At 47.9% G+C, this 14095-nt stretch overlaps 1 protein-coding gene and 1 non-coding gene across 2 annotated transcripts in view; one reads left to right on the top strand and one right to left on the bottom strand.

Annotated features, from left to right (window-relative positions):
- Nucleotides 1–2058, bottom strand: part of sptlc1 (serine palmitoyltransferase, long chain base subunit 1) — a 42561-nt gene extending 40503 nt beyond the window's left edge. Inside the window, exon 1 of the mRNA XM_085984532.1 lies at nucleotides 1938–2058. Within this exon, the coding sequence (XP_085840658.1) occupies nucleotides 1938–1991 (54 nt within the window). The 5' untranslated portion in view covers nucleotides 1992–2058. The remainder of the gene's footprint in view (nucleotides 1–1937) is intronic.
- Nucleotides 2059–2699: 641 nt separating this feature from the next.
- LOC147124279 (U6 spliceosomal RNA) lies at nucleotides 2700–2806 on the top strand. Its single transcript, XR_015080241.1, has one exon. It is a non-coding gene; the product is annotated as a U6 spliceosomal RNA (small nuclear RNA).
- Nucleotides 2807–14095: the final 11289 nt, after the last annotated feature.

Raw genomic sequence — 14095 nt, 5'->3', positions numbered from 1 at the left:
TCCCTGGACTTCACTTTCATTTCATAACTTTTCTGCCAGTGCCATTTACACTTCATCTAGAGCCATCTTTTGTTTCTTAACTTGTCCCATTACCATCTCTTTTTGCCTTGCACCATCTCTTAATCTCTCCTGCCTTCCACCATCTGTCTGTCTGTCTGACTGTCTGTCTGGAGTTTGCGCATTCTCCCCGTGTTTGCGTGCGTTTCCTCCGGGTGCTCCGGTTTCCTCCCACAGTCCAAAGATGTGCGGGTTAGGTTGATTGGCCATGATAAAAAAATTGGCCCTTAGTGTTAGGGGGGATTAAATACGTGGGGTTACGAGGATAGGGCTTGGGTGGGATGGCTGTCGGCGTAGGGACCGGGTGCTAGGGTTTGGATGATCAGCCATGATCTCGTTGAATGGCGGAGCAGGCTCGAAGGGCCGAATGGCCTACTCCTGCTCCTATCTTCTATGTTTCTATGTTTCTATCTCTTAATCTCTCCTGCCTTCCATCCTATCAGACCTTCCCTCTTGTTCTTTCCTCCCCTCCGTCCCTGCCCCTGCACTTGCTTAAAAACCTGTTCCATCTCCAGCTTTTTCCAGTCCTGACGAAGGGTCATCGACCTAAAACGTTAACTCGGTTTCTCTCGCCACAGATACTGCCTGACCTGCTGAGTATTTCCAGCATTTTGTTTTTATTTCAGATTTCCAACATCCACAGTATTTTGTTTTTGTAATAGGTGGTTTGTGTGACTCAGATTGCTTAATTGCTGTTGAATGCAGGAACAGGAGTAGACCAGTCAGCCTCTCCAGCCTGTTCCACCACTCAATTGGATCATAGCTGATCTGTACCTCAACTCCATTTACCTGCCTTGGGTCCATAACCCTTAATACCCTTGCCTAACAAAAACCCTATCAATCTCAGTCTTGAAATTTTTTAATTGCTCTAGCCTAACAGTTTTTTTTGGTAGGGAGGGGAAGAGTTCCAGATTCCCACTACCTTTTGTGGGAAGTGCTTTCTGATATCACCCCTGAATGTCTACTGCTAATTATCATTTTAATTAGCAGTAGACTATAGACTTTATCAGCACCTATAACATTAGAAAATGCTGGAAAAACTCAGGTGGTCAGGCAACATCTGTGGAGAGAAATTTGAGTTGACGTTTCGGGTCGAACCCTTCTTCAAAACTGGAAAGAAAAGATAGATCGGAGGCAGGGCTGCGATCAGGCAAAAGATTAGAAGAAACAAAAGAAGTAAAAAAGAGACAATAAAAGGTATTAGAAGCTAGACGAGATGGTAATAGGCTGAGATTAGGTGTAAAGTGTACTGGCAGGGCAAGAGATAGCTGCCAGGTGTGAGAGAGAAACAAAAGGGGGGGGGAAGGAGTGGAAAAATTACAAGAAAAAAGGAAATAGGGGCCGAGGTTATGATCTGAAATTGTTGAACTCGATATTGAGTCCGGAAGGCTGCAGAGTGCCTAATCGGAAGATGAGGTGCTGTTCCTCATAACATTATCATTGTTTTAATATTCATGTAATAAATAGTTCAATAAACATTTCAACTCAAGACCTCTTGTTTTCTCTCTCCTTCCAGCCACTGAAACTCATATTGAACCTCCCTCGACTTCACTTTCATTTCGTAACTTTGCTGGATTGTGACATCACAATCTAACCGGTACACACCCGCCCGCGTCTTTTCCCAATTGGTTGTCCGACACAACAATCATGCTGTACGCAACGACGTAAATAAGAAGCTGAATTACTATTGGATAGTTCAGCTGTCAATCAACAAATGCAACCCCTTTCCAGAACTACTTCCTTGTAATATTGGTTCAGCACGGGGCTGGGTCACAACGTCCCTCAACTTTTCACTTCCCAATGTGACTTTAGTTATTCCTTATGCTGGTCACAAACTGTGTACCTTTTAAAGTTATTTTCTGCAACCAGTTTGATCTTACCTCATAAAAGGCCTGGACCATCTCCACCAACACCCACTGTTGACCCGTCGCCATCTTGCTACCTGACGTCAATTGACAGCATTAAAGATGGAATGAACACAGTGACGCGCATGCGTACACCAAGCCAGTTGAAAGGTGCGGCCGCCATCTTTGATATAGTCACTTGGCCAACTCAGATCACGTGGTTCACGCCAACGGTCTGCTGTCGGAAGACAAACAGAAGTGGCGCCGCTGTCTTTGTCAAACTATCTGTAATAAATAAATTAGATATTCATTTGGGGGGGGGAAGTGTACTGAACTGCCGAGTCACTTGCTTTGTTTTAATGATGGAGCCTCCTTTGACTAATCACAGCTCTTCCATGTTTTTTAAGTGACCCTCACTTCAAGCCCTCGTCCAACAATTAAGTTCACAACACTAACAATTATAAGTACACATATTGGGACAGAAAAAGGTGAGAATAGCCGTGGGTTTCAGTTATTAAACAGCACGCTGTAAGAACCTGCTTCCCATTGGTACAGCGGCAGCGCAGCTCATTTACATACAGCCGGCACCCACAATTCCACAGCAGGCATTTTCATTTCATTATTTTAGTAAGATTAAAATGCAGGCAACAGTAAGCAGGAGGATGATATGTTGAATGTTAACATAAGAAACAGATGTTATATAACCGGTAACTGTTAAACTTAAATATAAAACCACTACAAATATAAAAAGCTGTGCGCCCTGGTGCTTTATATAGCTTTGAGATTCCCTCTTTAGTCGTGCTCGCTTCGGCAGCACATATACTAAAATTGGAACGATACAGAGAAGATTAGCATGGCCCCTGCGCAAGGATGACACGCAAATTCGTGAAGCGTTCCATATTTTGCGAAATTAAAACACAAAGCTATTTTCTTTGCAACGGTTTATGACCGTGCATATTTAAGTTAAAAATAACAGTTTTGAAATTGTCATTCCAGCCCACCCCTGCCGAACACACCAGAAGTTGTCATGTTCCTGGCTCAAGATTAGACATGGTGTGGAGATGCCCAGTGTTGGACTGGGGTGGACAAATGTAAGAAGTCACACAACACCAGGTTATAGTCCAATAGCAAAATGCTGCGGATATTGGAAATCCGAAATAACAACAGAAAATGCTGGAAAAACTCAGCAGGTCAGGCAACATCCGTGGACAGAAATTTGAGTTGATGTTTCGGGTCGAGCCCTTCTTCAAAACTGGAAAGAAAAGATAGATTGGTGGCAGGGCTGCGATCGAACAAAAGAATAAAAGAAACAAAAGAAGTAAAAAAGAGAATAAAAGGTGTTAGAAGCTAGACGAGATGGTAATAGGCTGAGATTGGGTGTAAAGTGTACTGGCAGGGCAAGGGATAGCTGCCAGGTGTGAGAGCGAAACAAAGGAAAGGGGGGGGGGGGGAAAGGAGTGGAAAAATTACAAGAAAAAATGAAATAGGGGCCGAGGTTATGATCTGAAATTGTTGAACTCGATATTGAGTCCAGAAGACTGCAGAGTGCCTAATCGGAAGATGAGGTGCTGTTCCCCGAGTTTACGTTGAGCTTCCGTGGAACAATACAAGAGGCCAAGGACGGTGAGGTCCGAGTGGGAATGGAGCATTGAATTAAAATGACAGGCGACCGGAAGCTCGGGGTCACCCTTACGGACTGAACGGAGGTATTCCGCAAAGCGGTCACCCAATCTGCGTTTGGTCTCCCCAATGTAGAGGAGACCGCATCGTGAGCAGCGAATACAGTATACTAGATTGCGAGAAGTACAAGTAAATCGCTGTTTCACCTGGAAGGGGTGTTTGGGGCCCTGGACAGTGGGAAGGGGGGAGGTATAGGGGCAGGTGTTACATCTCCTCCGCTTGCACGGGAAGGTGCCAGGCGAAGGGGAAGGGGTGCTGGGGGTGAGAGAGGAGTGGTCTAGGGTGTCTCGGAGGGAGCGGTCCCTGCGGAATGCTGAAAGGGGAGGGGAAGATATGTTTGGTGGTGGGATCACTTTGGAGGTAACGGAAATGCCGGAGGATGATCCGTTGAATGTGGAGGCTGGTGGGGTGAAAGGTGAGGACAAGGGGAACCCTATCGTGGTTCCGGGAGGGAGGGGCAGGGGTGAGGGCAGAAGTGCGGGAGATAGAACTGACACGGTCGAGGGCAGTGTCAATCACGGTAGAGGGGAATCCTCGGTTGCGGAAAAAGGAAGACATATCTGAAGCACTGGTGTGGAAGGTGGCATCGTCGGAGCAGATACGGCGGAGACGGAGAAACTGGGAGAATGGAATAGAGTCCTTACAGGAAGCGGGGTGGGAGGAAGTGTAGTCCAGGTAGCTGTGGGAGTCGGTGGGCTTGTAGTGAATATTGGTCAATAACCTATCCCCAGAGATGGAGACGGAGAAGTCGAGGAAGGGAAGGGAAGAGTCAGAGATGGACCATGTGAAGGTGAGGGAAGGGTGGAAATTGGAGGCAAAGTGAATGAAATTGTCAAGTTCGGGATGAGAGCAGGAAACGGCACCGATACAGTCATCAATGTATCGGAAAAAGAGGTGAGGGAGGGGACCCGAGTAGGACTGGAACAAAGATTGTTCCACATAGCCCACGAAAAGGCAGGCATAGCTAGGACCCATGCGGGTGCCCATGGCAACACCTTTGATTTGGAGGAAATGAGTGGAGTTAAAGGAGAAGTTGTTCAATGTGAGAACAAGTTCAGCCAGGCGGAGGAGGGTGGTGGTGGATGGGGACTGGTTGGGCCTCTGTTCAAGGAAGAAGCGGAGCGCCCGCTCAGGCCATCCGGGTGGGGGATGGAGGTGTAGAGGGACTGTACGTCCATGGTGGAAAGGAAGTGGTTGGGGCCAGGAGACTGGAAACTGTTAAAGTGGCGGAGGGCGTCCGAAGAGTCGCGGATGTAGGTGGGAAGAGACTGGACAAGGGGAGAAAAGATAGAGTCAAGATAGGAAGAGATAAGTTCTGTGGGGCAAGAACAGGCTGAAACGATGGGTCTACCAGGGCAGTCCTGTTTGTGGATCTTGGGAAGGAGGTAGAAGCGGGCTGTGCGGGTTTGGGGAACTATGAGGTTGGTGGCAGTGGGGGGAAGATCTCCAGAGGAGATGAGGTCAGTGACAGTCTTGGAAATGGTGGTTTGATGTTCGGTAGTGGGGTCATGGTCCAGGGGGAGGTAGGAGGAGGTGTCGGAGAGTTGGCGTTCAGCTTCTGCTAGGTAGAGGTCAGTGCGCCAAACAACAACAGCACCACCCTTGTCAGCGGGTTTAATGACAATGTCAGGGTTGGATCTAAGAGAATGGAGTGCTGCAAGTTCAGAGGGAGGTAGGTTGGAGTGAGTGAGGGGAGCAGAGAAATGGAGACGGCCGATGTCACGGCGGCAGTTAGTGATGAAAAGATCTAGAGAGGGTAAGAGGCCAGGGGGAGGGGTCCAGGTAGAATGGGAATTCTGCAAGCGGGAGAAAGGGTCAGTTGTGCGGGGGGAAGACTCCTGGCCAGAGAAGTGGGCACGGAGACGAAGGCGGCGGAAAAAGAGCTCAACATCGTGCCGAGCTCGAAATTCATTGAGGTGGGGGTGTAAGGGGATGAAGCTCAGGCCTTTGCTGAGGACTGATCGTTCAGGGTCAGAGAGTGGAAGGTCAGAGGGGATAGTGAAAACGCGGCAGGGGGTAAGATTGGGAGAAGGGGGGTCAGAGGAAAGTGAAGGGGAAGAAGGTTCCGGAGGGGCGTTGGTGTCCAAGAGTTGATGAAGCTTGCGATCCTTGACATCGGAAAGGAAGTAGAAAAGTTTTTTATTGAAGCGTCGGATGAGTCGAAGGATGAAATGGAACTGTGGACCCGGACAGCTTTGAGATAGAGTGCGTCGGTGCTGCTGAAGAGAGAGGTCGAGGTTGTTCATGTGGTGGCGCATGGCGTTGAGCGTGGATCTCAAGATGCGGCGAGAGCAGCAGTTTGAGGAACGATGAATATCTTGGAGATATTTGTAATCCTGGGTGGATCCGAAGCACGAAGGGTGGAAGTTTAGTTGGAATCCATGTGGAATAAGTCGGAACTGGAGACAGTTGCTGAGGAAAATGATGTGGCTGTGAAACCGAGTCTTGGCAGATACCTGATCAAACACGAGAAGGGAAACTGAAAGTAATGAAGATGAACAAGGTTTATACAAGAATTATAGTCCAACAGTTTTATTTGAAATCACAAACTTTCAGAGCACTGCTCCTTCATCAGGTGAAGTGCAGAGATGCATAAAGACACAGCTTATAGTCAGAGAATAATGCCAGATGATTACAGGTAATCTTTCTAACTGCCATTTATCACACCTCGGCAGAGAGATAACCACAGCAATCAAAGGTGTGAATGGTGTCCAAACAGGTCAGTCAGGAAAACATTACATGGGGACCAAATTCGCACCCCAATATGCCAACATCTTCATGCACAAGTTCGAGCAAGACTTCTTCGCTGCACAGGACCTCCAACCAATGCTATACAGTAGATACATCGATGACATTTTCTTCCTATGGACCCACGGTGAAGAATCACTGAAAAGATTACACGATAACATCAACAAGTTCCATCCCACCATCAAACTCACCATGGACTACTCCTCAGAATCGGTTTCATTCTTGGACACACGAATCTCCATCAAAGACGGACACCTCAGCACTTCACTCTACCGCAAGCCCACGGACAACCTCAGGATGCTCCACTTCTCCAGCTTCCACCCTAACCACGTTAAAGAAGCCATCCCCTATGGACAAGACCTGCGAATACACAGGATCTGCTCAGACGAGGAGGAACGCGATGGACACCTACAGATGCTGAAAGACACCCTCGTTAGAACGGGATATGACGCTCGACTCATCGATTGACAGTTCCGATGGGCCACAGCAAAAAATCGCATAGACCTCCTCAGAAGACAAACACGGGACACAACCAACAGAGTACCCTTCGTCGTCCAGTACTTCCCCGGAGCGGAGAAACTACGCCATGTTCTCCGCAGCCTTCAACATGTCATCAATGATGATGAACACCTCACTAAGGCCATCCCCACACCTCCACTACTCGCCTTCAAACAGCCGCCTGCCCTCAAACAGACTATCGCTCGCAGCAGATTACCCAGCTTTCAGGAGAACAGCGACCACGACACCACACAACCCTGCCACGGCAACCTCTGCAAGACATGCCAGATCATCAACACAGATACCATCATCACACGTGAGGACACCACCCACCAGGTACATGGTACATACTCATGTGACTCGGCCAACGTTGTCTACCTCATACGTTGCAGGAAAGGATGCCCCGGAGCATGGTACATCGGCGAGACCATGCAGACACTGCGACAACGAATGAACGGACACCGCACAACAATCGCCAGGCAGGAGTGTTCCCTCCCAGTCGGGGAACACTTCAGCAGTCAAGGACATTCAGCCTCCGATCTTCGGGTAAGCATTCTCCAAGGCGGCCTTCGAGACACACGACAATGCAAAATCGTAGAGCAGAAACTGATAGCCAAGTGCCGCACTCATGAGGACGGCCTCAACCGGGATCTTGGGTTCATGTCACGCTACATGTAACCCCACCTGACGTAGGGTCATCCAGACTCGAGTCGTCATTGGCTTGTTCTCTCTACACAGATGCGGCCGGACCTGCTGTGATTTCCAGCAAAAAAAAGTTTTTTTGTCTGTTTGTTGTTTTTCATACAGACCCCAGCATCTGCAACATTTGACCCCTTGTGACCCCACCTCATTGTTCTTTGATGTAATGTTTTCCTGACTGACCTGTTTGGACACCATTCACACCTTTGATTGCTGTGATTATCTCTCTGTCGATGTGTGATAAATGGCAGTTAGAAAGATTACCTGTAATCATCTGGCATTATTCTCTGACTATATAAGCTGTGTCTTTATGCATCTCTCCACTTCACCTGATGAAGGAGCAGCGCTCCGAAAGCTTGTGATTTCAAATAAAGCTGTTGGGCTATAACCTGGTGTTGTGTGACTTCTTACAAGATTAGACAGTGGCAGAGCAAGCGAGATGAACGGTACTGGCCTCCAAAAGGGTGCAAGTGGGCCTGCGTCCAAACTATTATGCAGAAATGTGAGTCCTGATGCACTGGAAATTTAAATACCCCATACATAAAGATTGTGACATTCCAGGTAATGCAAGACTGTGCATACACAACGAAGTGCATCACCTACACACAAATAGCTAAACCCCCGCTTACGCAAAAAGTTCCACCTCAACCCTGTTCCCATATAGGGCTGCCTGCTCTGGTTAGATTTCATTCAGGGAAGTTTCATCACATGACAATTCTTGAGACACAGCACATATATACAACAGGTGGGACAGTAAGCTGTGAGGAGAACTTGGCCCCAATTTTCTGGCCGCCGTCAGGCGGCTTTTCATGCGGCCGGGGGCCGAAAATCAGCGAAAAAGCGGGTCGGGAACCCCCCCGCCCAATTCCCCGCCCCATCCGACTTTCGAACTGCCGTTTCCACGTGCCCCGCTTCAGTCCCGGCCGCCGCTGGCGGGACTGGTCGTCGGAGCACTAACAAGCAATTATCTGCTTGTTGAAGTGGATTTTCCCGTGCCGTTGCGACTTTGGGGCTTTCCCCACCTGAAACCCGCCTGCGGGGAACCCCGCTGCTGAGAGCTGGCGTGAAAACAGCTGGCTTGCTTGCTTGCAGCAGCAGGTCGCTGAGGGCTGAAGAGATTTAAATAGGCAGCATTTGTAGGCTGCAGGACCCTGTTGATCAAGGCTTGGGGGAACTTTTTGAAGCCTTAGGAGCAGCTGCAGAAAGTTGGAGCCTCACACACTTCTCCAGTGTGAGCTCCTGGGAAGCCCCTCTCACCACCCTAACTCAGCGCCCCCTCATTGGAGGCATCTGCCAGAAGCATGGGAGGCCTTTGGGACGTTCCCTTCCTGGCATTAGAGGATCTCCAACAGCAGAGGCGGCAGCAGCAGAACCAGGAACAGCAGGATGAGCACCAGGAGCACCAGGCTGCTGCTCACTCACCTGAAGCTGCACAGGCCAGAAGGGGCCAGCACTTGGAAGTGGCTTGAGAGCACCTTGCTGCACTTTAGGGGGCCAGTGGGACCCGTTTCTGCACTGGCAGTCCTACTCAGAAGGACTTCCATGAAGATCTGGTTTCTCTGTTCAACAGATGGCCAACGCTCCTCAAGAGATGTCATTCTCTTATGAGCACTCACCATGTTTTCCCTACCCTGGCGACTTATCTCCTCCATGGATGTTGCCAACCTTTCCATGGTGCTGCGTTCATGCACCAATGACTCCACAAAGGCTCTGCTCATGGTCGCTATGGACTCCTCCATTCACTCCACACTCGCAGCGACCCTGGAGACAAAACCTGCCAGAGACTCCTGCATCTGTGCATGGAGATCCATCACCTCTTCTCTTGCGGATGGACCCAGAGGCAGAGGGTCGAGATGCAGCGCAGCTGAGCTGAGCTGGCAGAGCCCTGCGCCCTCCGATGAGGACTCTCCACTGCTGTCCCTGTCTCCAGAATCTGCTGAGGCTCACTTGTCAGCTGTGAAACACCAGGTGACAACACTACTCTATGTCCCAAAGGTCCCCCCGAGGTGTGAGTGTCTGCGCTGGTGCTGGGTGCGCTTACTTCTGCTGACGCTGCACCCTCAGAGGTTAGAGCTTCCTCTGAGGAGTCTGGCTGCACAGCCTCTTCCTCCACAGTGAGGACGGGGGCTCTGGATGGTACTGTGGGGGAGTAAAGGAAGGAGTTAGAGATGTAATGCCAAGGTTCCTCTGGTGACTCCCAGCGAGTTGGCATCTGCTGACACCTGCATCCATGCAGCATTGGTCTCAGTGGGAGGCCTCTTCCTCCCTGACCTAGGGAAGAGGACCTCCCTGTGGGCCCTAACCCCATCCAATAATGCCTGCAGTGAAGCCTCGTCGAATTTGAAGGCAGCTCGGGGTATGGCACTGGCCACAGCTGCTGTAGGCTCCTTATGCCATCCTGTATGGTTCATTTGGAAGCCTTCAGAGGATGCAGAGCTTGCCATGGACCTTGAAAGCACCACGAATGATGACATCATACTGTGGGGATTTCTGACTCGATTTAGACAATTAGCAAGGCTTCCCACATGCTGGGAATTAATTGGCCAATTGAGGGAAAATTGCGTGGGGCTGGCTGACACTTTTTTATGTGTGTCAGAAACCCCACATTCGGGGAAATCCGACCATTTCCCACACAAGCCAAAAATCGGGGCCAAAGAGTCTGCAAAGGGATACAGATAGACTAAGTGAGTGGATAGTAAGGTGGCAGATGGAGTATAATGTAGGGAAATGTGAGGTTATTCACTTTGGTAGGAAGAATAGAAAAACAGAATATTTTTTAAATGGTGAGAAACTTTCAAATGTTGGTGTTCGGAGAGATTTGGGTGTCCTCATGCAAGAAACACAGAAAGCTAGCATGCAGGTACAGCAAGAAATAAGGAAGGCAAATGGCATGTTGACCTTTATTGCAAGGGGGTTGGAGTATAAGAGTCAAAGTCTTGCTACAGTTGTACAGAGCCTTGGTGAGACCACACCTGGAGTACTGTGTGTGATAAAAAGGATAACTTCCGGGAAGTTATGTCATCACTTCCTGTGAACTATGAACTATGAACTGTGTACATACCTCACTTCCTGTCATATGTCACTTCCTGTTGGACTGGGATAAATACTGGTCTGTTCAGTATTGTAAGAGGCTTCTACCAGAGGCATGGTAAAGACCTCTCTTGTGTATATACTGTGTTTATAAGTTACTTAAAGCTTACTTTAAAGTTACTTGATGGTAAGTCTCCTTTTTCTTACATCAATTTAAGTAACTTAATATTTACACTGACAAACACTAGACCTTCAGACAAACTCGGAAGTTAAGGATCCAGGGAACCACCCATCATGGAGAAAATCCTTAGACCTATTCGTCTGGACTTGGACCCGAATACACCAGCAGCTGGCAGGGTATGGAAGCATTGGTATCGTACTTTTGAGAATTTTCTGGATGAATGTAAAGCGGATGCTCCTGCTAAATTGAAGATACTTGTCAATTATGTGACCCCAAAAGTGTTCGAATATGTTGATGACTGGGATAATTACGAAGAGGTGATTCGGGCACTTAAGAAACTGTATGCGAAGACCCCAAATGAGGTCTATGCTAGACATCTACTGGCCACAGCCCGACAAGGGCCAGGGGAATCAATTGACGAATTCCTGCAAGAACTTCGCAGGCTCAGCGTAGATTGTAACTTTCAGGCAGCCTCAGCTGAGCTGTACCGCCAAGAAATGATTCGTGATGCTTTCATCTGCGGGATTGCCTCTCCATTTATACGCCAGCGTCTACTAGAAAGTAAAACACTTGAGCTACAAAAAGCTTTTGACCTAGCTTGTTCACTGGATTTGGCAAAGAGAAATGCAGACCTCTATCAGCTGCCCAGATCTCGATCTGCTGCTGTAGCTGCAACCAGACAATTCAAGCGGTGTCAGGTGAACCCTATCATGGGGGAATCTAATTCTGATAATTCTGATGAAGAAGAGGAGGATGACCCCACTTTAGCAGCCTCTTGGCAATCTAGGAAGGAATGCTTCTTTTGTGGAGATGCTTTTCACCCTAGGAAAACCTGCCCTGCTCGCAATGCAATCTGCAGCTATCGCGGGAAAAAAGGACACTTTGCTAAAGTTTGCCTATCAAGGGCCTCTACGAGGGCCAATCCAGCTAAGGCCTACCGAACTGCCCCAATTAGGGCCTATCAAGATGCTCCAGCTAGGACCTATCAAGCTTCCTCTCGAGCTCTCTCCCGAAGAAGCACACCGAGAGTTTTAGCCACTCTCTGTGCTACAACACCATACCATCCCATCGGAAATGGGCAGGTAGAGAGGTATAACGGTATCATCTGGAATTCCGTACGTCTCGCTTTAAGATCTCGGGGCCTACCAGACCAGCAATGGGAAACAGTGCTTCCGGATGCATTGCACTCTATACGGTCCCTGCTTTCTCCAGCCACAAATACTACACCTCATGAGCGGTTCTTTGAATTCCAGCATCGCTCATCTCATGGGACATCACTCCCGTCATGGCTAACTACTCCTGGACCTGTATTACTCCGAAGATACGTTCGGACGTCTAAAAATGACCCTCTTGTAGACGAGGTCGAACTAACCGATGCCAACCCCACCTATGCAAACATACGATATTCCGACGGCCGAGAATCTACCGTATCATTACGGGATCTGGCTCCCTGCCCACCAGGACCTAGTGGGACATCGGGTGATGGCATTTCACCAGGAAACTCTTGGGACCTATCGGGTACCCCTCTCCAGGATCCTGATCGGACACCAACTAGCTTGGTGCCGGTAGAACCCCGTGCTCAAGGTTTCGACCCTCCCAGTACCACGCATGAAAGTACTGATCCGCCACAGACCAGCTCTGCACCTCCCTCTGAACAGAGGCAGTCCGACTTTGAACCTATTGGGGCTCGTACTCGAAGCCATGATCTCCCCGACCCTTCACAGGGCAATCCAGGCCACACAGACTCTGACCAATGGCCAACCGCATGTAAGCGGACCAGCGACCCTCTACGACGGGAATCCAAACGGGTGCGACTCTTCCTTGTTCGGCGGCTGCGGACCAAAAGGTAGACCACAGCCTCCTAATCCTGCAGGAGGGAAGAATGTGATAAAAATGATAACTTCCGGGAAGTTATGTCATCACTTCCTGTGAACTATGAACTATGAACTATGAACTGTGTACATACCTCACTTCCTGTCATATGTCACTTCCTGTTGGACTGGTATAAATACTGGTCTGTTCAGTATTGTAAGAGGCTTCTACCAGTGGCATGGTAAAGACCTCTCTTGTGTATATAGTGTGCTTATAAGTTACTTAAAGCTTACTTTAAAGTTACTTGATGGTAAGTCTCCTTTTTCTTACATCACTGTGCACAGTTTTGGTCTCCTTATCTAAGGAAGGATATACTAGCCTTGGAAGCGGAGCAACGAAGGTTTACTAGATTGATTCCTGGGATGAGAGGACTGTCCTATGATGAGAGATTGTGTAGAATGGGCCAATACTCTCTGGAGTAATCTTCCACATTTGGCAACGTATTCGGTAGATTACACTCTAGTGTGAAGGAATAAGTCATATAACCTATTCAGAAAAATACACCATTCTATGAAAGAATTCTGGCCTTATTAAAACATGACAAACTGGGTTTGGAAATCTAGAAACTGAACGATGAAAAAGCTGTGAAAACATTCTGGCTATAGAGATAAGATAGTTGTTGACACTGAATCAATAACCTTATTGAAACAGAAGGTTAAAGGCTCCGGTAGGCTGAACCTTTCGGAATGAAACAATGGCTCACCCTGGACAAGGTGTTCTAATTTACACTTCGTAAAGAAGCACATAAAAGTAAGAAACATCTGTCTTCGTAAAAATGACACCAAGTAAAAAAACACACCTGCCGTAACACCGTTTTTATATCACCTAGAGAAGAGACATAATTCTGTAATGCTACCAGCTGAGGTGACTGTAAGAATTGCAGGGGTCAGCAGAAAAATGACTAGAGATAATTAGCTTACATCAGCAGAAAACTTTAAAGGAAATACCACTGGAAAAGGGTATAAATATTGAACTCTCAAATGGGATAGTAGACTCGCTTTAAAGGGGCAAAGCGATTCTCAGCTTCAGAGGCAGCTCTGTAAGTCTCCAACTCTTTGTACCTTGGGGATCAAAGGTATTTGATTTTGGTGGATATCCTGAATAGAACTTTAAAAACTGTAAAACTGTAGCAAAGTTAAGGTTTGAAAGTAAGGTTCTCTGATAATAGGATTGTAAGCTTTTTCTTTTTGGAACTGTTAATGTTGCGATTGACTCACCAACTGTAAACTGCATGTCAGTTCTTTAATAAATCTATATATATATTTCTGACGAAAGGTCATCGACCTGAAACGTTGACTCTGTTTCTCTCTCCATGGATGTTGCCCTGGCCTGCTGAGTTTTTCCAGCGTTTTCTGTTGTTATTTTGGATTTCCAGCATCTGCAGTATTTTGCTATCGTATATATTTTTAGTATTGTCTCACATAAGACTTCTGTATCAAACTCACAAACTCAATTTCTGTACACTATTTGGCGAGGAGTTGCAGAA

The sequence above is a fragment of the Somniosus microcephalus genome, chromosome 1 (assembly GCF_052327205.1).
Source record: "Somniosus microcephalus isolate GS21.2 chromosome 1, FLI_Smic_1.0, whole genome shotgun sequence".
Lineage (NCBI taxonomy): Eukaryota > Metazoa > Chordata > Chondrichthyes > Squaliformes > Somniosidae > Somniosus > Somniosus microcephalus.
The sequence above is the reverse complement of the archived record's forward strand: the minus strand, read 5'-3'. Positions and strand labels throughout refer to the sequence as shown.